Genomic DNA, 25,063 nt, shown 5'->3' on the forward strand with positions numbered 1-25,063 from the left:
TTGCTTTTTATTTTCAAGAGGACTTTCACAGGGAATGGGGGAAAGGTGTAAAGAAGGCCCTTGTCTCATAAGAGGAGGAGAAAGTCGCCCAGGGAGTGTTGTCCAATCCCCACTCTGAAGCAGTATTGTGGACACTTCTTGTTTTGGTAAGTGGCGCACAGGTCTATTGTCTGTGTCTCCCATTGCCCCCATTCATGGTCATGTGGAAATTTGTGACTGAGACTGTCTGCTGTCGTGTTGTGTACTCCCAGTAGGTAGGCTGCTGATAATCTGACATTGTGGGAAATGCACCAGTTCCATAGCTTTCGTGCTTCCATGCACAGGGAGGGTCATCTAGCCCCTCCTTGTTCGTTTAGGTAATACATGCAGGCCATATTGTCCATCATGACTTCTGCGTGCATGCCTCTGATCAGTGGGATGAAGTGAGCACACGTATTCCCTGACCACTCCGAGTTTGAGCAGGTTGATGTGAAGGCATATCTCAGATGGAGACCATTTGCCCTGCACTGTGCGATTGCTGAGATGTGAGCCAAATCCTATGAGGGATGCATCAGTAGTCAGGGGCAGGCTGAATAAACAGGATTCCCGTGCAGACATTTATTGGGTCTTTCCACCAATTCAGGATTGTTTGATTTTGGTGGGCATCAGTAGTAGCTTGTTTATGTTCTCTGTTCCATCTGTAAACTGAACCATGCTTGGAGGCATCTCATGCTCAGTCTGGCATGAGCTATAACCGATGTGCCCGTGGCCAGATGCCCCAGAAGCTGGAGGCAGTGTCTAGCTGAAATTTGGGGTTCTCATCCTGCAGATGACCCCTCTGGATGTCGCTATGATCGCATTACATATGATGGAATATCTGGTTTTTGCGTTGCTTTTTTATAAACCTAGGGAACTCATCCCTAGAGCACAGTCCATCATATGTACTGAATGAGACTTCAGTCCTATGGAAACAATAGTATCATAATGTATATGCACAAGGACGCTGAAGTAAGATTGTACAGGCATATAGTTAGCTCACGAAAGCTTATGCTCAAATAAATTTGTTAGTCTCTAAGGAGCCACAAGTACTCCTTTTCTTTTTGCGAATACAGACTAACACGGCTGCTACTCTGAAACCTGTTTAAAGATATAGTATGCAAGATCAGGACTATAAAATATACATTGGTGTGTGGCAACCTAATGGTTTTATAGGCATGAATTTGGAGTGACTTCATTACTTGTGTCACCCAATCAAATTACCTGAAATCCAAAAAATATATATCTTACCTGCTTCACTTTCCAAATGGATAGAAGTTTCCTCATCCAACAAATTTAACCTGATTCAAAAACCAAAGAGAATTTGTCAGATTGAGGACTAAGATGCAAGATGTGTTGAAATGTTAGTGGCTCAACACTAAAGAGAGAATTAAGGCCTACTTTTCCTCTTGCTAATGTTGGTTTTACATTTACGATTTCAGTGAGGTAGTTCTGGCTTTACACTGGTATAAGTGAGAGGAAAATCTGGCTCCTTGTCTCAAAATGTATATGGCTAAAGCCAAATCTTGAAAAGACTGAACTCCCTTAATTCCCAATAAGTGTTCAGCACTTCTATAAACTACACCATTTATTAAGTGCCTAACTATTGATTTAGAAGCCTAACATTAGGCAGTCATTTTCAGACCATCCTGGCCTGTGTTCATTTTGTATTTTTCCTTTTTAAATTAAATTCTCTGTGTTTGGTGAACTTAAGGTAATGGAAACTGATCAAGACAATGAAGTGAGAAAATGGTATTGACAGATATATAGAGAGTAACTCATATGAGCTAATATCTATTTACTATATCTGTTTTGTTTTTATTAAGATGGCAATAGGTTCTAAAACGTTACACATTGACACATTTCTTATAAACAATTGTGTAACTTTGGCAAAGTTGTGTAACATTTTTTGTTTAACATATATAAATTAATAAACAAGTTATCATCAAAGAAGGTCTAATCTTGCTAAGAACATTGACTACAAACAATTATTTTAACCTAACAAGGTGAGATGTTGTTTTTGGTGGAGGGGGGAAAAAAAACAGAAATGAAAAATATCAAGAAAATGCCAAAGTGGAAAAAGAATGAAAAGGGTTATAAAATGCAAGCTGGAGAAGAAAGTAAGTGTATATATTATTATTTATGAATACTAGGAAGCAGAGACCCTCTTCCTAATGACCACACCAAACATGCTCAACATGTGTTTTTAATCCTCTACAATTTCACATCATTTTTCTTCCTGCTTACTTATCAAGGTTTGCACTGATGGTGTCTTTCTTTATCTTCTCTTTATGTTCTTCAGTGGGATTGTTTAGGGAAGGCTCCTGTGGTTGCTGAGAAGTGGAAAAAATATATTTTAAGAGAGGGAACTGATGATATCTACAAATTCACCTCTCCAATCTAATGATTTGAACGCAGTAATCTGTGTAGCAGTAACTTTTCTCTCAATTACCTGATTGTAACAACCATTTTTTGTAATTAAGAAATTCTGGTTATACTTTATGATACTGTGACTGTAGTTACACTGTAATATCACAGATGCACTAAAATTTTGGTAATACTTTATATAAAGATTGATTAATAGATATTTTAGGCATGTTCTAGACATGAGTAGTAGGTGTTATAAATGGTTATGAGCACATCATTAGACGGAGTTATAAGTCATGGATAGTAATAAGCGATCTGTTGGGCTCTATAATACTCTAATAATTAACCATTTATTAAAATATCACTTATTTATTAACCCCTTATATATTCCATTTTTATAAATGGAACCTTAATATAAAGTGTGACCACTGGGTTTTTTGTTTTTGCTTTGTTTTTTAAATAAAAATCAGATTAAATTTGCAAAATGAGCATGGGGAATGGACTTATTTGTGCCAGACTTGTCAGTAGTTTAATTCTAGACATATATATTTCAATGATTATTTGAATCTGAAATTTACTTCTCCAAAAAAAATGTATTTTCTTTTCAAGAACCTTGTATCTTACAGAAATAACATGAAAACTTCACCTCAAGTGCAACACAGTGATATGGGTGGACACCTATGAACTCCTCATGGATTTTGGACATCAGTCCTGCTGTCTTCTTGCAGAAGTGCAAAAGGGTTATCTGAGAAGGAAAAAGTCAAAGGAGATATTACACAGGCTTACCTCTGACAGCTATTTCTATCATTATTTTCCTGTCTCCTTTGACATAAGCAATTTCTAAACAAATTGGGAGTTCTTCCCAATCCTGAATCTCCCATTTCAGTAAGAATGACGTGTAAGGGATGTTTCAAGATGGAAACGTGTAACTCTATACTCCCAGCCATCTGTTCATAGGACTTAGTATGTTCCACAGAGGGAAGAATTGCTGCTGAAACTACAGGCTTTTCTTCCAGATATTCCTGTGGAGAGGACAGGACATAGAGAAGATAGAAAAGTTCACTAGGGTGAAGGAACACAGAATCTTCTGTTGAGAGAAAGATTGGAAAGGAGGATTTCTCTCTGTCCACGATATCTTTTGGAATAATTTTGCAAAACCCCTTCTGCCATTTTTTTTTTATTTAAACAAGGATGAAAATATATATTAATATGGACACTCTCCTCTTACAAGAAGCCCAAAAATGTGCAAGATTCTCCATTTTGAGGGTTCCTGCCAGAAGCATGCTTGCTTGTGAAACGCTCAAGTGCCAGCACATTTGCAGAGAGCAGTAACCTAGGGCTGGACAGGAGGGACTCAAGACTCACTGATTTTTCAGCCTATGGAGTTAGAGTGTAGCAGTGAAAAGGATTGATATGGGATGGGGGAAGATTTATCCAAACCAGGAAAAAATTGTTTGGGTTCAGTTTATTTCAAGCATCAGGTTCATTCTTATAACTTGAACTGGTTCTGTTGTCCAGGGGCCATTGTAATCCATCCAGAAGGCTTTAAGAGCTGCTCCCATGACGAATGATGAGCAAAGCCTTTTGGGTTCACTTGAGGTAGGAAGGCAGGATGGAGAATTAGGGTTGGGAGTTCTGAGAGTATCAGCAGCACTGCAGGTGATAGAAAATAAACACAGCTGAGCAACAGAATCTAGGCAGTACTGCTGCTCAGTTAGGCTTTGCATGGAAGCGCAAGCTCTTTGGTTAGAGGCTCTGTTTTGATAGCTGAATCTGTGGAGACTGTTACAGTAACTTTAGGGACAAAGTGAGAAAATGCCTATACAACATCAATGGCAACATTTGCCTTCAAAAAAAGTCCTGTTAATTAGAACTAAGACTCTCATCTTTATATAGCATATATCTGTTTCCACCTAAATGCATTTCTTCAATACATATTTCTAGTTTCCATTCCCTTCTCTCCTATTTTCAGCTCATTAAGGAGTTCTCTCCAGATGTTGCTAAAATTCAAAAAGCACTGAAATGAGAAAAATGGACACTGGTAGGTTGGATGGATCCCAAACTTATTGAGCTTGATCCACCACAGCATTGCTTCAGCTTCATGTTGATGTAACTGCATGCATTTACTCTCTCTAAAACTGGAATACAACAAAGCCTCTTATAAAATAGAAATTCTTCCAAGAAATCCCAAAGGAAGGTGCTAAAGCATTGTCTGTCCAAGTCTGCTATGTATTTGAAAACATAATCACAGTATTTATAAATTAATCAGTGTGTGTATTCAAATGCTTCCTTCACAATGGAGATATTGGCCATCAACTACGTCCTGTAAATATCAGAAGAGAAGTTGCTATCACCAGTACATTGCTGCTTATAAGATCTTGTTCACTTTTGTGCTCTGGTTTAACAACTTCATTCTCCCACATTATATCAAAAAGTTATTTTCCCTTCAAATGTCCAGTGTAAGGCATTCTGCAAATCTAACATGGATACCTGATAGATAGCAAGGTAATGAGACAACATATTGCAGCGACTAGCTCCAAGTAGGTCCACCTTCTGACAGACATCCATATTCAACTTGTCAAATTGGGCTTTGGTATTTTTCACTTGCGTCTGCACCTAGAACCATGAAAGTTGAAATACATAATAGCAAAAGGAGATCATAGGTATGTGTGTGTGTTGCAGAAAAGAACTCCTGAAAATGTTTCACAGTCCTAGTATGTACAGCAGTCTTGTCCTGGAGCATCTGTAGGAGTAATTTGTAGGCCCCATTGTATAGGTATTGCACATGCACACATACTGTAGAGATTGTCCCTGCCCTAAAGAATTTATAATCAAATGTCAAAAACCCTATAAATTAGCTGCTAATTATGGTCTTGTCACTTCCAAAAGGAAAAAATATCCTGTTTATATGCAAGAAAGTAATGTTAAAGTTGACATAACATTCAGATAAACACTCAGGAAATTCAGAATTACAGTGCCCACAGCACCTTTAATTGCCCTCTTGCAGGAATACACTACAATCTGGTCTTGTGACTGCACACAGGGGCAATATCTGGTTTGTAGCAAGTAAGGAGTCTGACTTCCCTTCACCCCTCTCTTTGGTCAAGTGCTAAAAGAATAGTTGCAGGGAGGCTAGAATGAGGAAGGCAAGGTGCTACACCTGAGCTGGGAAATCTTTGATATATATTTTTTGTTTATGGTAATGTGCTCTGATTTTTGCTGATAAGCACCTTCTTCTGCTTCAATAATCAAATGAATTTTTTTTTTAATTTTATCTTTTCTGACTTACCTCAGCAGGTTACATGTAGTGTCAGGGATTTTAAAGCAAGAAGGAGAATATGTGTACGCTAACAATGTGGAGCAAAAGAACCTGATGAAGTGGTAAGAGGAACAGCAGCAGAAATAACAAGAGAAGCAACATCAGCTCCAGTAATGTATACAGCGGCAGTAGCAAAACCACCACCAACATTGGTGGAGATGATGAGGCAAGCTTTGCTTGTCAAGGGAGGTGATCTGTCTTCTGTTACCCTTACAGGAGGAGGGTTCTTAACCAAAATGGGACCTCTGTATTATAATGAAGATCATACAGTACTCTGTTTTGTTCAGCAATACAAAATGTTATTTAAATTACTGATAATTATAACAAGTACAGTTTTTTCAATTACTGTATTTTATAATCAGTGAGTCACATTGCCTTGTGTTGTGTGACCACATGATTTACTGTAATCAAATACTCAAGACATGTCTCTACTAAGAAAACTTAAAAAATCCTCCTGGTGCATCCTAGTATAAAAGACAAGGCTGTGGTGGCCAGACACACCCAGCCGTGAGCTCTGTGCCTGGAGTCCAGGCAGTTCCTGGGAGCCTCGGTGAGCTGCTAGGCTCCCCACAGCTGAAATGGTACTGTACTTGATTTGTCCTCCTCTACACTTGGAACTAAACCATGTTCAACTGCACACATTGCTGGCAACAAGAAGGAAATAAATACTTTTCTGAACTTCTCCATTTGCTTGCAGGTGTCAGGATCCAGTTCTTGGGACACATCCTTCATCCACAGCAAGGCCCCTCTGTATTCTATGCGGGCCTGCTCCATACGATCAATTGTTAACAAGGTATCAGACACAGCCCTGTGACTGAATGTTGCCAATTCCTGCCCAAGGCGAGACAAGGGGGTACAAAGGGCTACCCTGGAGGTAAAAGAAAGGAACAAGTAGAATGGGTTATAAGCCAAATGCAAATACATATTAGGTTGTGGGGGGAGAGCTGGGAGGAAACAAAGAGTGAATTCCAGTAGGAGACAAGCTACAATTTTTGTGTATGTGTGACTATATGTTGTGGTGAATTCTTTCTTGCTTGTAGAAAACGCCTCATAGGGCCTGACTCTGAAAGGTGTTGACCACCTCCTGTAAGATGCTAGATGCCCTCTGAAGTGAATGGAGCTTGCCATTTTGCAGGATAAGACCTAGGGTACATGACTACATTGCAGCCACAAGTGTAATTTGCAGCTCATGTAGAAGTACGCCTGCTAGCCATACTCTAGCTCAGGGGTAGTCAACAGCTGGACCATGCGCCAAATTCGGACCATCAGATGTTTTTGAACAGACCAAGAAATCTTTTTATTTACTTATGATTATTATTATTATCATTATTGTTGTTATCTTTGTATTACTTTCTCTAGAGTCTGGACCTTGATTATACCTGAACCAAGAAATATGGACCTTGACAAAAAATAATTGATTACCCCCGGTCTAGTTGTACAAACCCATCTGACCCTCCTGAGTACATACCCGCTTGTACAGCCTATGCTGAAGCCCATGCTGCTGCATCCTCAGTTCTATATTTAGTGAGTTAGACAGAAAAAAGCTAGCAAGAGTACATCTACACAAGCTGCCATTCAAATGTGTGGCTGCAGCGTACTCTTACCCCAAAGTGGTCAAACACTACAAACGCTAACATTTAGAAAAGAGAATAGTCGTAATTAACTTAAACGAAATATAGCAAGCCTCCAGGACCAGAAAGGATGCATTCATGTAGTAGTCATTTGGAATTCCCAGGTTTCAGTACACAAAGAGAATTAAGATATCATACAATAGTAATGAGTAATGTTGTGCTCTTGGCATCACATACTAGACAAGCAGGTGAAGGTTCTGGTCCTGATAGCATGGGTGTATGTTTCTGCACACTAGCAGCAGTAGTGTTAAAAATGTCTTCAACCTCCAGCTGGCTGAAAGTGGGCATTTATAACTTGACTGCCTAACAGTTACGGTTTAACACTGTCTAAGCAACTCTGTTCTAAAGGCCCTTTTTCAGCTGTTTGTTACTTTGCCAAACTCTCAGTTGTCAGACTGAAACTTGCCAGGTTTGGTCTCTGCCTATGTGTGGACTTTTTTGGAACGTTTGAGCAAAACAGTTGAACCATTTTTTTGAGAAAAGAGTATGGGAGAAAAAATACATCTTTGGCATAAAGCATGTGTGACAAACCCACATATTACCAAGGCTGTCCAATGCTTTCCATTATAAGGCCACATTTTCAGTTGCTTATAAATTTGTAACACACTAACCATTCAAATTTCCCATGCCAGGTGTATGCCTTAAGCTGAATTTTTTTGGAAAGTTTCAGCCAAAATGGTTCAGCCATTTCTGAGTATGAAGCAAGGGAAAAATAAGTTGTTTTGCCCATGTTATAAAAATTCTGATGAGCATAAGAATGGCCATGCTGAGTCAGACCAATGGTCCATGTAGTCCAGTATCCTGTCTTTTGACAGCAGCCGGTGCCAGATGCTTCAGAAGGAATGAACAGAACAGGGCAATTTATCGAGTGATCCATCCCGTGTCATCCAGTCCCACTTCCTAGCCATCAGAATTTTAGGGACACCCAGCACATGGGGTTGTGTCCCTGACCATCTTGACTAATAGCCATTGAAGGAGCTATCCTCCATGAACTTATCTAATTCTTTTTTTAACCCAGTTATACTTTTGGCCTTCGCAACATCCCCTGGCAATGAGTTTTACAGGTTGACTATGCGTTGTGTGAAGAAGTACTGCCTTATGTTTGTTTTAAACCTGCTATTTCACTGGGTTACCCCTGGTTTGGTATGTTATGTGAAGAGATAAACAACACTTCCTTATTCACCTTCTCCACACCATTCATGATTTTATAAACCCCTTATCATATCCCGCCTTAGTCGTATCTCTTCTAAACTGAACAGTCCCAGTCTTTTTAATCTCTCCTCATATAGAACTACTTCATACCCCTCATCATTTTTGTTGCCCTTCTCTGTACCTTTTCCAATTCTAATATATATTTTTTTGAGATGGGGCAACCAGAACTGCACACAGTATTCAAGGTGTAGGGTACAATGGATTTATAGAGTGGCTTTATGGTATTTTCTGTCCTATTATTATATCCCTTTCCTAATGGTTTCTAGCATTCTGTTATTTTTGATTGCCACTGCACATTGAGCATATGTTTTCAGAGCACATATCTACAGTGACTTCAAGAGCTGTTTCTTGACTGTTAACAGCTAATTTAGACCCTGTCATTTTGTATGTATAGTTGGGATTATGTTTTCCAATAATGACAGGTTTCAGAGTAACAGCCGTGTTAGTCTGTATTCGTAAAAAGAAAAAAGAAAAGGAGTACTTGTGGCACCTTAGAGACTAACCAGTTTATTTGAGCATGAGCTTTCGTGAGCTACAGCTCACTTCATCGGATGCATAGCATATTGTGGAAACTGCAGAAGACATTATATACACACAGAGACCATGAAACAAAACTTCCTCCCACCCCACTGTCCTGCTCGTAACAGCTTATCTAAAGTGATCATCAAGGAGGGCCATTTCCAGCACAAATCCAGGTTTTCTCACCTTTCCCCCCCCCCCCCCACAGACACACATACAAACTCACTCTCCTGCTGGTAATAGCCCATCCCTCTTTGAAACCTCTCTTTATAATGTGCATGATAATCAAGGTGGGTCATTTCCAGCACTAATCCAGGTTTTCTCACCACCACCACCCCCCCCCACACACACCCCCATCCAAAAACCACACACACAAACTCACTCTCCTGCTGGCAATAGCTCATCTTACAATGTGCACAGCAATAATCCAAGTTTAACCAGAACGTCTTGGGGGGGGGGGGGTTTGTAGGAAAAAAACAAGGGGAGATAGGCTACCTTGCATAATGACTTAACCACTCCCAGTCTCTATTCAAGCCCAAATTAATAGTATCCAATTTGCAAATGAATTCCAATTCAGCAGTTTCTCGCTGGAGTCTGGATTTGAAGTTTTTTTGCTTTAAGATAGCGACCCTCATGTCTGTGATTGCGTGACCAGAGAGATTGAAGTGTTCTCCGACTGGTTTATGAATGTTATAATTCTTAACATCTGATTTGTGTCCATTTATTCTTTTACGTAGAGACTGTCCAGTTTGACCAATGTACATGGCAGAGGGGCATTGCTGGCACATGATGGCATATATCACATTGGTGGATGTGCAGGTGAACGAGCCTCTGATAGTGTGGCTGATGTTGTTAGGCCCTGTGATGGTGTTCCCTGAATAGATGGTGATGGTGTGATGGTGTTCCCTGAATAGATATGTGGGCACAGTTGGCAACGGGCTTTGTTGCAAGGATAGGTTCCTGGATTAGTGGTTCTGTTGTGTGGTATGTGGTTGTTGGTGAGTATTCGCTTCAGGTTGGGGGGCTGTCTGTAGGCAAGGACTGGCCTTTCTCCCAAGATTTGTGAGAGTGTTGGGTCATCCTTCAGGATAGGTTGTAGGGTGAGAAAACCTGGATTTGTGCTGGAAATGGCCCTCCTTGATGATCACTTTAGATAAGCTGTTACGAGCAGGAGAGTGGGGTGGGAGGAAGTTTTGTTTCATGGTCTCTGTGTGTATATAATGTCTTCTGCAGTTTCCACAATATGCTATGCATCCGATGAAGTGAGCTGTAGCTCATGAAAGCTCATGCTCAAATAAACTGGTTAGTCTCTAAGGTGCCACAAGTACTCCTTTTCTTTTTTGTTTTCCAATATGCATTTATCAATATTGAATTTCATTTACCAATTTTTGCCCACTCACCCCGTTTGATGAGATCCCTTTGTAATTCTTCGCAGTCTCCTTTGAACTTAACTATCTTGAGTAATTCAGTATTGTCTGCAAACTGTGCCACTTCATTGTTTACCCCTTTTTCCAGATCATTTATGAATATGTTGACCAGTTCTGGAGGGACTCCAGACACACTCTCCACTGTGAAAACTGACCATTTATTCCAACCCATTGTTTCCTGTCTTTTAACCAATTACTGATCCATGAGCGAACCTTCCCTCTTATCCCATGACTGCCTACTTTGCTTAAGAGCCTTTGGTGAGGGACCATGTCACCATTTCTGAAAGATTAAGTACACTTTATCCACTGGATCACCCTTGTCCATATGTTTGCTGACACCCTCAAAGAATTCTAATTGATTGGTGAGGCATGGTTTTCCTTTACAAAAGCCATGTTCTCTCTTTCCCAACAAATTGTGTTAATCTATGTGTTGGTAAAGAACTGAATTATCAATCATTTCAACCAATTTGCCTGGTACTGAAGTCAGATTTACTGGCCTGTAATTGCCAGGATTGCCTTGGGAGCCTTTTTTAAAAATTGGCATCATATTAGCTATCTGCCAGCCATCTGGTAGAGAGACTAATATAAGCGACAGGTTACATACCACAATTAGTAGTTCTGCAATTTCACATTTGAGTTCCTTCAGAACTCTTGGGTGAATACCATCTGGTCCTGGTGACTTATGACTGTTTAATATAGCAAAACCTCCTTTACTGACTCCTCATTCTGGGACAGTTCCTCAGATTTGTCACCTAAAAAGAATGGCACAGGTGTGGGAATCTCCCTCAAATCCTCTGCCATGAACACTGATGCAAAGAATTCATTTAGCTTCTCTGCACTGGCCTTGTCTTCCTTGAGCACTCCGTTAGCTCCTCAATTGTATAGTGGCCCCACAGATAGTTTCACAAGCTTTCTGCTTCTGATGTATAGTTTAAAAAAAACTGCTGTTAGTTTTTGTGTCTTTTGCTAGTTGCCCTTAAAATTCTTTTTTGGCCTGCCTAATTAAACTCCGACAAGTCAAATGCAAAAGTATATGTCCCTTTTTATTTTCCTCAGTAAAATCTGACTTCAAATTTTTAAAGCATGTCTTTTTGTCTCTGACTGCCTCTATTATTCTATTGTTTAGCCATTGTGGCATTTTTTGGTGTTTTTTTTAAATTGGGGTACACACATAGTTTGAGCCCCTATTATGGTGGTGGTAAAAAGTTTCCAGGCAGCTTGCAGGCATTTCACTCTTGTGACTTTTCCTTTTAATTTGCATTTAACTTGTCTCCTCGTTTTTGTGGAGTTCCCCTTTTTGAAGTTAAATGCTCCTGTGGGGTTTCTTTACTTAGTATCCCCTTCCCCCGCAAGGATGTTGCATTTAATTACATTGTGGTCACTATTAGGACTAGCTGCTCCAAGAAGCAGCCATTAATGGTGTCTAGAAATTTTATCTCTGCATCCCATCCTGAAGTGATATGTTCCAAGTCAATATGGGATATTTGTAATCCCCCATTATTACGAGATTTTCTGTTTTTTGTAGCCTCTGTAATCTCCCATAGCATTTCACAATCACCATCCTGGTCAGGTGGTTGGTAGTATATTCCTACTGCTATAGTCCTATTATTCAAGCATGGAATTTCTATCCACAGAGGTTCTATGGTACTGTTTGATTCCTTTAAGATTTTTACTATATTTGATTCTATGCTTATTTTTGCATATAGAGCTACTCCCACACCAGCATGACCTACTCTGTCGCTCCTATATATTATGTAACCTGGTATTACCGTATCTCATTGCTTATCGTTGTTCCACCAAGTTTCCACCTTTCCTTTGAAAGGCTCTGGTGCCTCCATGCTTTGGAGCTAGAACTCGAAATTTGGCAGGGGTGGTGGCCTTTGCATCAGGGACACTGACCTTTTGTTACTCTAGAGAAAATCTGTCCAAATTTAGTGAAGTAAAAAATAAACCCCAAAAACACCTTTGAAAAATTGGTTTGCACATGCTCAGTAGGGAACTGCTAGTTACACTGCTAAATTCACCACAGATTCTGTCTGCATTGGGCATGCTCCAGCAATTGCAGCACTAGGCTGCTGCAGGCTGGGCTGGGGCAAGCACAGAGCAGGGAGCCTGTCACTCCTGTGCTCTCCACGAATCCAGAGCGGAAAGTTGTTTGATTTGAATGCAGTGACAAGAGCTGGACCTGAGGGAGGTGAGGAAGTAGATTAGGACAAGAGGCTTGAGGTGGGAGACTGGGACTGGAGGTTGGTGGGCAGGGGGAAGAGGGACACTGGGAGTGGGAGCTGTGAAGGATGTGAATACTGGGACTGGCTGGGCAAGGAGACTGGGAGTGTGGGGGAAGACTGGGACTCACTGGACATAGATACTGGGAGCTGGAGAGAGAAATGGTATGGGGATAAGGAGCTGGGGGTAGACTGTGACTGGCCAGGCAAGGACACTGGGACTATGAACTGATGGGAGCGGGGGGACAGATCTGACAAAGAGCTGGGTTGAGAGGAGGGACTGGGACTAGCTGGGCAAAGAGATTGGCACAAGAAGCCAGGTGGGAGCACTGAGATTGGTTGAGATGCTGAGGGAGACTGGGAGTTAACAGGGACAGAGGAGGAGGGGATGGGGTGACTTGAGGCAAGTAGGGGAAGAGAGAGAGATCAGCCAAAAAGGAAGGGAGGGGGAAACTGGGACAGCAAGGAGACTGGGGAAAAGGAGCCAGGAGTGGGTGGGGGAGAAATTGGGAATGGCTGAGCAAGGAGATTGGGGCTGGGGTGAGAAACCTGAGGAGAAGAGATCGGAATTGGCTAGTTGAGGAGAATGGGATTGGGACAAGGAGTCAGGAGTGCAGATGACACAGGCCTGGGACAGAGACTGGGCAGAAGGGGTCAAGCTTGAGGTAATTGGGCAGAAGAGTCTGTGCCCACTAGAGAATACTTCCTTGCAAAGTCTGGAATGGAACCCACGATTTGTGAATCTCACCATTCCTGTACTGTCAGTACATATTTGTGAAACTCACTGTCAAAGTGCTCCATCCCTCTCTAGTCCTGGTCCATATAGAGGATGACAACCTACTTTCACTATCAGTTACTCTGTTAGCTCAACTGGCAGAGGTCTGTGTGGAGAATTTAAATTTTCCAACCCTGCAAATGACCCATGTGGATGCCAATACAATGCGATAAGATGGAATTTCTATTTTTTTAGTTCACTTTTTAAAAAACTTTAAACAAAAGCTACTTTGGGCCCCCTTGTGCATATGCATTATGATACAGTCTTTAATTACATAATCACATACTATTTTTTCCCACAGGACTCCTGCTTGATTCACTGCATAGGATGAACTTGCTCTAGGGATGGATCAGGATTGTGTAGTGAAGGAGGCTGTTGTCTGTACAACCCCTGCTTCATTTGCTACAGGAGTTGGAAAATGTGTAGTGAATGAGGAAGGGGATTTCAGGAAGAAATGAATGGTTCCGTAATTAAGGCAGTTGAATGCTGCCTGGCAGAATTGGATTCTATCTCTGCCTCCGCCAGTGTTTGTACGTGATGTTAGGCAAGTAAGTTAAACCAATTTTTTCATAGGTGGTCACCAATTGTGTGTTGCTGGGTATGAAATGCACAAGTGCTAAGCATTCACAGCTGCAGCTGAAGTCAATGGGAAATGTGCTTTGGTCATAGAAAGTGCTATATAGTGCTATGTACTCTGAAAAATTAGGTGTCACAAATCAGCCACCTAAAATTAGTGGATACTTTTGACCTTAATCTCTCTGTGCCTCAGTTCCTCATCTGTAAAATGAGTACAGTATCCATTCATCTCACAGGGGTCTTGTGAAAGCAAATTGATATTTGTGAAGCACTCAGATACTATAATAATGAGTACCATAGAAAAGCCCATGAAGAAATTAATAATTCTGACTTCAAAGCAGAGTTTGAATAGCGTGGAATAAGGAAGGCCTGGGGCCACACATTGAACAATGAGGATAAAACAAAATTTTGAATCGCTGCTCACTGAGTGAGAACCATTCATTCTCTGCACTGGATGAAGCAGGGAAATAAGAGATGTTATGTACTTAAAGACTGTATCATCATGCCTACGTGCAAGGGGACCAAATTAAGGTTGTACAGGCAACCTTAATTCTGGCATTTCTTAACTTTTGAGCGGTTGATTTTGCAACCATGATAATGTTTTTTTATGTAGTCTTTTTGTGTTTAATGTATACAAACACACACATTACAGTTCTCACTTCAGCAGGAGGCAATAGAAACAACATTTGGTACAAAGGTAATACCTAATGGGACTTTTTCATGCTTTTTGGTGGTCCAATAAAAATATTTTGACAAGCTCTAAGGTTTTAAAAATCTATCATGAAGATACTGTAATTTTAAAAATTATAGTAGGAGATGGTTATCATTAATATGCTAACATTCTATTACCACTGCACATGTATGCACAAAATAACAGAGTGAAATTTTAGATCAACACATTAAAAATTTGTGGAAAAATTATCTCCTCCAATGCACAAGTGTGTTATCATTGAGGCAGGGTTAATGAGGATCCTTGCCTTGTTCCATACAGTCTTTGAAGGGCTTCAGCCTTGCCTCATAGCACTGTCTGGCAAATAATTCCACATTTTGGAAATTAACTTTATCATTTCATTTTTTAAAAACCCTATGAAATTCCAAGAAAGAAACTGTATTAAAAGAAATTGAAGACCATGATCCTGATTAATGTTCTGCATGCAAAGTTAAATCTGAGTACTCCTGTGCATAAAGTTAAGCACCTGCACAAATGTTTGCGGTATCAGGACTTAAGGTGTAAGATGAAGTACTCAAAAAGTTAACTAACTTTGCCCCACATTCATAAGACTTATGATAGTCTTACACAATCACATGCTATTATTTCTAAACCTGGTTGGAAATTTTCCATTAGAATATTTGTTGTTGGAAAATGCCAATTTGTGAAAAGCAAAATGTTCTGCAGGTTTCAAAGGAAATTGGCCAGGGCCTTCCAGGCTCAACTAATCTTTCAAAGGAAATTAGCCACGGCTTTGTGGGCTCCTGGCTCATCATCAGTCTGCCTAGTGGCTGCTGAGGCTCCAAGAGTTTCCAGATGTCTGGCTTCTCAGCAGCCTGAAAACTTCAAGGCCAAGTTCCAAAGCTCCCAGATTCTTGACAGGTTTCCTGGGATGGGGGCAGTCATGGAGTAGTAGAGGCCAGCGCTTTCAGGCTCCACACTCCTTGACAGCCCCAGAAGCATATTTCATTTCAGAAACAAAATATTCCAGAATTTGACTTCCACAAGAAATTGAGGTTTTGATTTTCCCAATTTGAGCTGAATTTTTTCCCCCAAAGCTCAAGTTGTTTTGTTTTTAAAGAGGTGAAATTCACTTTCTTGTTCAGTTATATTTATTTCTACAGGTCCCCTGCTGCATTTGATGTGCAAGCTGAATGGCGAATAGTGAATGAGGCAAGATTAAACAGTCAATGAGAGGTGCTGAGAGCCAAATTGTTTGCAACTACCATTCACTTTACACTTGTTTAACTGAGGCATTTTCTAGACTAGAATTGAAGGTGTGATGTTAGCCTGTGTTAGCATATATAACACACTTTTAAAGTCTATTACAGATAAGGCACACTGCCTTTAATACGTGCTAAACTGGTCAAGTTAAACCTGGGGGGAGCCCAGGCTTCAATTCGACCAGCTGAGCATGTGTTAAAGGCAGTTTGCCTTGTCTGCACTAGACTGATGTGTTAGCATACGTTAGCTAATGTGTGCTAATCTATTTTAATTCCTAATCTAGATAAAGCGTGAGAGCACATCTGGGATCTCAGTGGACAGGGTAGACTTTATAGAGTGAATGAAGCATGATTAAAAATACATATTTAATCCACTGTGCTTCATCCAACCTGTGCTCTGAATTAGTCATATTTATATTCATTAACTAACTAAAGAATGTATTATGATGCAAACACAAAAGTGGCATAATTAAGGTTGTCTGGATAACCTTAACTTTTGGATTTCCTAACTTTTGGTATGCTTTACTTTACAATTTTATTTTTTTTAAACATAGGTTAAAATTTAGAACTTGCATATAACTTTTCAATGCACTTTAGAGGAGGGTAAGAATTATCTCCATTTTACACGTGAGGAAAACTGAGGCAAATATATGAAGTAATTTGTCCAAGATTACTCAGCAGGTCATTGACGGACCTGGGATTGGAATCCAGGTCTCCTGACCCCAGGTTACATGTCCATATACCGATTCTGCAGAATCCTTTGAAATTGAAAATAGCTTTCGATATACCAGTATGTCATGCTCAGTTTTCTGAAGGAATACCGCATTTAAGATAAACTAATGCACCCCATACTAATTAAAATGTTCTGTGACACTCCTGTCTTTGCTTCAAACAGCAGTAAAACCCATTAAGAATGGCCTTATTAAAGAACCTCTTTTCAATAACCAAAGTACCCTTTTCAAGGCAGAGATAGCAAAGAAATCAGTTTTAAAGAGAAATATTACTTCCTTCTACATCATATTGTTTTTCCTTTGTGAGCTTGAAGATATTGGGTAAAATGCAGTCATGTTGTAAATAAATGCAATACCCATATAAGTCTCTGGCTAACTTCTATGATGTACATGATGTATATTAATCAGACAACTGGTGTAAATGATATGGTAGTCTAATTTGCAAGAGAAGTCCATCAGGCCTGATTCTGCCATCCTTAGTCATAATAGGTAACAATTCATACTCACATAGGCCCATTAATTGCAATGGGACTGCTTACATAGTAAGGTACTACCTGACATGGATAAGGTTGGCAAATTACAGCTCTCAGCAGAGATTAAAATGAGTAATTTACACACCAAGGGCACAAACAAGGGAATACAGTAGTAAAACCAGCTACTAGGATGGTGTAACAGCATAGGGGAGATGCTGCTCTGTTCCCTGATGCAATTTTCCTGCTGCCCCTTCTCAGTGTTACACTCGTTTAGTATATTGGTGCAAGCTATACTACTTTATCATTTGCACCCACTTATAATGTTTTTTGATCAATTTACTCATGACATTTAATTTACACCACAGTGTAGACTGCAGAATTTGGCCAATTCACTGCAGCAATATGTTTTATTTGTAAGTTCAGTTCAATTCTATATTTATATTTGCAATTTAAATTACACTGATCGTACTGTCTGTACTTCTTGATTATTTGTATTTTCTGTATATATTCTTCTATTATAGTCTATTTGTTTTACATAAAATTATATTTGCTTTCTGTGGATCTAACCTCAGAATCTTAAAGCACCAAACAGGTGCATTATTCCATGTACATAACTTTATATTAATAGCACCAAATCTAACTTGAAGAAAGACTACATAAAATAATTGAAAACCTTTGTTGAGCAGAAGAACAGAGGGTCTTTCCAGTGGCTTCCATCATTTTGCCAGCTTTAGTAGCATCTTGCTCTCCTTGAACCTTTAAAAGGAGCCCTAGCTCATTTTCCTCGTCAGACGTAACTATAAAAGGAAATAATTGCACAATATAAATAGATAAACTAACACTTCCAATGTATTTAATCTTATTAAGAATAGTCCCCAGAGGGTGGGAAAACAAGCACATTATTGTTCAAAGTGATAAGATGCATAAAAAGATCTTTAGGTTTTGACAGCATTTATAGTTGATACGGTATGTATTGGGGGGGAGAGGAGGGAAAGAAGGAATACGTTTTAAAGTAAAACACACAAATGTCCAAATCAGACTTCTCAAATACTTTTTCATGTGGCATAGTTGGGCATCTGAGACTCTTTCTTTGGTAGGAGACACAGATAAAGAATATAGAGACATGCTGAACAGAAGACTTTAGTCATTAGTATCTTGTTGTTTATGGTAATTTATTACTACATTTAAAAATACTTTTAATTGAACTCTGATTCATAAAGGATGTAACTTTAATCAGTGATCCTTGTCTGCTAAGGGTCTAAAACTTACTTTTACTATCCTTTGTTACTTGTACTATCCGTAGAACTTTATAGAGATAATACTGCGCCATAATTTCAGTTGGAAAAACTCCCAATTTTATTTAAAATCATTTACTTTCATAAACAGGGAGGAGCTTTTCTGAAAATTTAGGGAAACTAAAATTAAGTTTTATATAAACCACTGGTCATGTTTTCTAATAGTTGTAATGGCTTCCCTTAGTTCAATGATAACCTCAAGAATTAGGGCTACTAGAACGAGTTAAATTAGCCATATAACGGAGTTCTTCATTTTCTGCCATTAGTACAAATACAGGTAGCATTAATGTATTCTATCAAGAAATCCCAAATCTTGGCACTCGGGGTTTACACTAAAATAGTGACATTCTCTAGAAATTAAAAACCATTTCAAATATGCCAGAAGGTTGTTTTAGATTAAACAGTTATCTGGTTTTAACAATGGATTTAAATTCAAAATATTAAAAAAAAAGTAATGATGGTTATTACACTAAATTAAAATACATATGTTATTGCATACCATTGAGTCTCTGCTGGTATTTCTCAATAGTCTTTAGAAGATCTATACAGCTTGCCTGAATGCAGTGAAAAACCTTGGAAAAAAAGAGTTAGTACATTAGTCTATGGAAACGGTAATGTGAATATAAATAAGAAAATGTCTCCTTGGTATATGATAACGTTCTACAGCCTAGGATTGAGCAAGTTTACCAGTAAAAGAAATTTAAAGCTAGAGAGATTCTTTTAGAAATTACTTGTCTGTTTCAATTGAGATAATCATATATATGACTTCCATTGGTAAATATTCTTCTAGGCAGAATCTATCCAAAGCCTATGGACCAAATTCATCTCTAGCATAACCAAATGCAATGAAGCAAAAGGAACTTGCACCTACTTACACTGGGGCTGAATTTGACCTGCAAACAAACTTACCCAATATAATCAGGATAGACACACACAAGAAATGAAGGTTACTTATACAGGGTATGTCTGCACTTCAAGCTGGAAGTGGAACAGCAGCGGGAGGGGCTGGCCACCCAGTGTACATGCATACCATCTCAGACAGATATGTACTTGGGCTGCAAAACATAGATTCCATAGCTATTTCCATGCTGTGGACTATATGGGGCCTTCCTAGTTGTTGAAAACCAAGACATTTACAACTATCACCATTACACAATCATCTGTATTTTCTTTCCAGTCACCATCCATTCTCCAGATGTTTAGTAATTCGTTGGATGGTGGAAAAAATCAGTAGCAAGGACATCTGCAGGATGAATGCAAGCATGAATGGATGTGGCAAGTGCCACTGCATGAAGTAGCAACCCAAATGCCATAACACAGTACACGATTTTTGGTTATATATGTGGAAATATCGGAATACCGAAGTGTTAAGTTGTAGCTGCCACCCATGATAGGTGGTGAGGGCTTAGAGGGAAACTTGAACTGATGGCCAGTCACCCATGAGATATCAGGAAGACAGGCCAAGATTTGTTTCTTTTTAGACATTTTAGATCTTTTCCTTGTGAGAAGAGAGGGTAGCAAATACTCAGGAAGCTAAATGACAAGACAGTACTACTGCAACAATGAGTAAAATGTTTCTGTAACAAGGTGGCGTGCCCCTTTTAAGGGTAAAAGGCTTTGGGACAGTCAGCCCTATTCTGTTAGCCCCACCCTGCTACACCTGTGTAGGGTTGGATTTAAGAGGAAGGAAGCCCAGCAGTGAGGAAAATTGAGGAGACAAATTGTCCTATGGCCTAGCTGAAGACAGGAGCCAGTCAGGGACTATAGCCTGCCTGAAAACCTGGGTAAAGGTTTGCTAGCCTCTAGGTAGTGAGGTTGAAGCCTAGGAAATAGGGTTTGGACAGTTTATTGCAGCTGGGGTTAGCCTGCAAAGGAGGAGGCTAATAGCCAAGCCTGGCTAGGCTGAAGATTTGGTTGTTTTCCTATGTTTGTAGACTTTAAGTGACAAACTCTAAGGCCCCAAAAAGGTTGAACTTTGTTACATGGCTTGGCCAGACAGTTGGAATGAGTCAGAGAAAATACTGGGTAAACTGAGGCAGGAATGCTGCAATGTCAGCCATCGGTGATAGTTTCCATTTCCCTAAAGCCTCTATAATAGACCTAAAAGAGCACTATCAAAAGCTTGTAAAGAGAGATCAGTGTGGGTCCTGGGCTGCATACCGCTGCCTGCCCCTCCCAGCACCAGCAGGGTCCCCAGCACCTGCACCACCCCTGGACTGCCCCCACAGAAAACCCACGGCCCCCTGGCCCAAGTTTTAGTTAGGGGTATATAGTACAAGTCATGGACAGGTCACGCGCTGTGAATTTTTGTTTACTGCCTGTGACCTGTCCATAACTTTTACTAAAAATACCTGGGACTAAAATGTTGCCTTAGTGATGGTCAGACTAGCTACAAATGTGTGTCATGATGTCTTAAATGCAGCTTCACAAATGTGGTTTGTCTGAAAATTGGTGTTTTTTTCCAGTTTGTTGCACTATTACGATGCATGCTTGAAAGAATAGACAGTGATAACCCAAGAAAAATTCTTCTGTTTTTATGTATTAAGGAGATCTGTTTTAACCAAAGATTATCCTTCATGAGAGAGCCTAGGTAGTAAAGGAAAGGCTACTGAAATGATGTGGATAAAAGTTAATGAATGTAATGTGAAACTCACTTATTTTAATAGTTCATATGGTAGTCAAATAGCTTTCATACCACAAATGTTACTGTTGTATCTTACATGTAAGCAGAAGTCTGGAGATGCTCCAAAGATTCAGAAGAATGGATAGTAGAGAAATGTCTGGGTTGTAAGCGGCTTTCCTTGCAAAAATTAATGCCTCCATTTAGCACACACAAAACAGGATTTGGACATTTAATTTGTAGCAGATTAGAGATTGCTTATAATGGCTGGCATCTACATCTCAGACTATTTTTCTTAACAAGACATCTGTTGCTTTGATTCCCTTGCTTGGATAGACTGGATTAGAAGAGGAGAATTGACTATAATTTTTCTAAAAATTCAAGATACTACAGAGAAATCATTTTGTAATTTCCTTCCTCCAAGAGAAGGCTTTTTTAAATACACAACATCTGATTTTTTCAAAGGGATTCTAAGTCTTATCAATTTTAAACTAGATTGATTAAGGCTGGAGGAGGTCAAATTAATTACCTCAAGTCATACAATCAGTGAGCTGGATGTAAATTTCAATTACTGCCATGTAGATCTGGATTAACACCACTGATTTTGCTAGAGCTGACTGAATGACACCATTGTTTTTAATTAAATTACTCTGGCTTTACAATTGTTTAAATGAAGTCAGAATCTGGCTCAGTAGAATTTAGATCTAGGATTCCTTCTGATTTTCTCATCCTCTTACTGTACTGTAACCTTGTTAAAAATAATAACTGTCCACTGCTGGAGGCAGGTTACTGGTTTTACTTTGTGTTCCTATCAGCAAGAGAGCAATTATTTAATTTGCTTATAAATCATGTAGCTATATCAAGAGGACCACTGATCTCTTGATGTAAGAAAGAGGGGAAATGTTTTGTGCAGTGCAAAGACAGAGACTGCATTCTGTTTCAGTCCAGAATATAAAAGTAGGCAGCCAGCAAATTCCCAAATCGCTAAACACATTGGGCACTGATGATGTCTGTCCAAAAATAATGAAATAAGAACATGGTACCTGCTGAAATGTAAAAGTGCTAACTTGAAAATACTGTTATGCTGAGAGGTACTGGAGACTGACTGGATCACAAACCTCTTTGAGACTGGGTATAAAGGCATCCTTCAGCTGACATAAGTGTCAGGATAAGTTAATCAGAAGTCCCCCACCTAAGACAAAAGCATGTTGTGAACCTGCTCAGGAATTTTGGACTGAATGAGTGGAGGGATTTTGCTAAATTGAGGGGGTGAGGAGAAAGACAGACCACATAGAAACTAAACAGATAAGAACAGAGAGAGGCTGAGAGAAACAGAAAAAGGCCAAGCAGCAGCTGGTAAACACAGTGTGACCTGGAAAAAGCTAGAGAGAGAGAGCGCACTTTTGGGAATGTTGGCTAAAGAGGCTTGGGGTTGTAAGCTAAGGGTATGTCTACACTACGAAATTAGATTGAATTTATAGAAGTCAGTTTTTTAGAAATCTGTTTTATATATTCGAGTGTGTGAGTCCCCACAGAAAATGCTCTAAGTGCATTAAGTGAATTAACTCGGCGGAGCGCTTCCACAGTACCGAGGCTAGAGTCGACTTCCGGAGTGTTGCACTGTGGGTAGCTATCTCACAGTTCCCGCAGTCTCCACTGCCTATTGGAATTCTGGGTTGAGATCCCAATGCCTGATGGGGCTAAAACATTGCCGCGGGTGGTTCTGGGTACATATAGTCAGGCCCCTGTTCCCTCCCTCCCTCCGTGAAAGCAAGGGCAGACAATCGTTTCGCGCCTTTTTTCCTGAGTTACCTGTGCAGACGCCATACCACGGCAAGCATGGAACCCGCTCAGGTAACCGTCACCGTATGTCTCCTGGGTGCTGGCAGACGTGGTACTGCATTGCTACACAGTAGCAGCAACCCATTGCCTTGTGGCAGCAGATGGTGCAATAGGACTGGTAGCCATCATCATCATGTCCGAGGTGCTCCTGGCCGCGTCGGCCGGGAACGCCTGGACAGACATGGGCGCAGGGACTAAATTTGGAGTGACTTGATCAAGTCATTCTCTTTAGTCCTGCAGTCAGTCCTATTGAACCATCTTATGGTGAGCAGGCAGGCGATACGGATTGCTAGCAGTCCTACTGTACCATCTTCTGCCAGGCAGGCAAGAGATGAGGATGGCTAGCAGTCGTATTGTACCATCTTCTGCCGAGCAGCCCTGAGATGTGGATGGCATGCAGTCCTTCTGCACCGTCTGCTGCCAGCCAAAGATGTAAAAGATAGATGGAGTGGATCAAAACAAGAAATAGACCAGATTTGTTTTGTACTCATTTGCTTCCCCCACCCCCGTCTAGGGGACTCATTCCTCTAGGTCACGCTGCAGTCACTCACAGGGAAGGTGCAGCGAGGTAAATCTAGCCATGTATCAATCAGAGGCCAGACTAACCTCCTTCTTCCAATAAGAACAATAACTTAGGTGCACCATTTCTTATTGGAACCCTCCGTGAAGTCCTGCCTGAAATACTCCTTGATGTAAAGCCACCCCCATTGTTGATTTTTAGCTCCCTGAAGCCAACTCTGTAAGCCATGTCATCAGTTGCCCCTCCCTCCGTCAGAGCAAGGGCAGACAATCGTTCCACGCCTTTTTTCTGAGCGGACGCCATACCAAGGCAAGCATGGAGGCCGTTCAGCTCACTTTGGCAATTAGGAGCACATTAAACACCACACGCATTATCCAGCAGTATATGCAGCACCAGAACCTGGCAGAGCGATACCGGGCAAGTAGGTGACGTCAGCGCGGTCGCGTGAGTGATCAGGACATGGACACAGATTTCTCTCAAAGCATGGGCCCTGCCAATGCATGCATCATGGTGCTAATGGGGCAGGTTCATGCTGTGGAACGCCGATTCTGGGCTCGGGAAACCAGCACAGACTGGTGGGACCGCATAGTGTTGCAGGTCTGGGACGATTCCCAGTGGCTGCGAAACTTTCACATGTGTAAGGGCGCTTTCATGGAACTTTGTGACTTGCTTTCCCCTGCCCTGAAGCGCATGAATACCAAGATGAGAGCAGCCCTCACAGTTGAGAAGCGAGTGGCGATAGCCCTGTGGAAGCTTGCAATGCCAGACAGCTACCGGTCAGTTGGGAATCAATTTGGAGTGGGCAAATCTACTGTGGGGGCTGCTGTGATGCAAGTAGCCCACACAATCAAAGATCTGCTGATATCAAGGGTAGTGACCCTGGGAAATGTGCAGGTCATAGTGGATGGCTTTGCTGCAATGGGATTCCCTAACTGTGGTGGGGCCATAGATGGAACCCATATCCCTATCTTGGCACCGGAGCACCAAGCCGGCGAGTACATAAACCGCAAGGGGTACTTTTCAATAGTGCTGCAAGCTCTGGTGGATCACAAGGGACGTTTCACCAACATCAATGTGGGATGGCCGGGAAAGGTACATGACGCCCGCATCTTCAGGAACTCTGGTCTGTTTCAAAAGCTGCAGGAAGGGACTTTATTCCCAGACCAGAAAATAACTGTTGGGGATGTTGAAATGCCTATAGTTATCCTTGGGGACCCAGCCTACCCCTTAATGCCATGGCTCATGAAGCCGTACACAGGCAGCCTGGACAGTAGTCAGGAGCTGTTCAACTACAGGCTGAGCAAGTGCAGAATGGTGGTAGAATGTGCATTTGGACGTTTACAGGCGCGCTGGTGCAGTTTACTGACTCGCTTAGACCTCAGTGAAACCAATATTCCCACTGTTATTACTGCTTGCTGTGCACTCCACAATATCTGTGAGAGTAAGGGGGAGACATTTATGGCGGGGTGGGAGGTTGAGGCAAATCGCCTGGCTGCTGGTTACGCGCAGCCAGACACCAGGGCGGTTAGAAGAGCACAGGAGGGCGCGGTACGCATCAGAGAAGCTTTGAAAACCAGTTTCATG

At 40.8% G+C, this 25,063-nt stretch overlaps 1 protein-coding gene across 1 annotated transcript in view; it reads right to left on the reverse strand.

Annotated features, from left to right (window-relative positions):
• The window catches only part of ICA1L (islet cell autoantigen 1 like), a 60,915-nt gene that overhangs the window by 11,857 nt on the left and 23,995 nt on the right, over nt 1-25,063 (reverse strand). The window contains exons 5-11 of the mRNA XM_074967953.1: nt 18,997-19,069; nt 17,876-17,999; nt 6,371-6,569; nt 4,873-4,998; nt 3,029-3,127; nt 2,263-2,348; nt 1,267-1,316 (exon numbers count right to left, since the gene is read on the reverse strand). Of these exons, the coding sequence (XP_074824054.1) occupies nt 1,267-1,316; nt 2,263-2,348; nt 3,029-3,127; nt 4,873-4,998; nt 6,371-6,569; nt 17,876-17,999; nt 18,997-19,069 (757 nt within the window). The remainder of the gene's footprint in view (nt 1-1,266; nt 1,317-2,262; nt 2,349-3,028; nt 3,128-4,872; nt 4,999-6,370; nt 6,570-17,875; nt 18,000-18,996; nt 19,070-25,063) is intronic.

The sequence above is a fragment of the Natator depressus genome, chromosome 11 (genome assembly GCF_965152275.1).
Source record: "Natator depressus isolate rNatDep1 chromosome 11, rNatDep2.hap1, whole genome shotgun sequence".
NCBI lineage: Eukaryota > Metazoa > Chordata > Testudines > Cheloniidae > Natator > Natator depressus.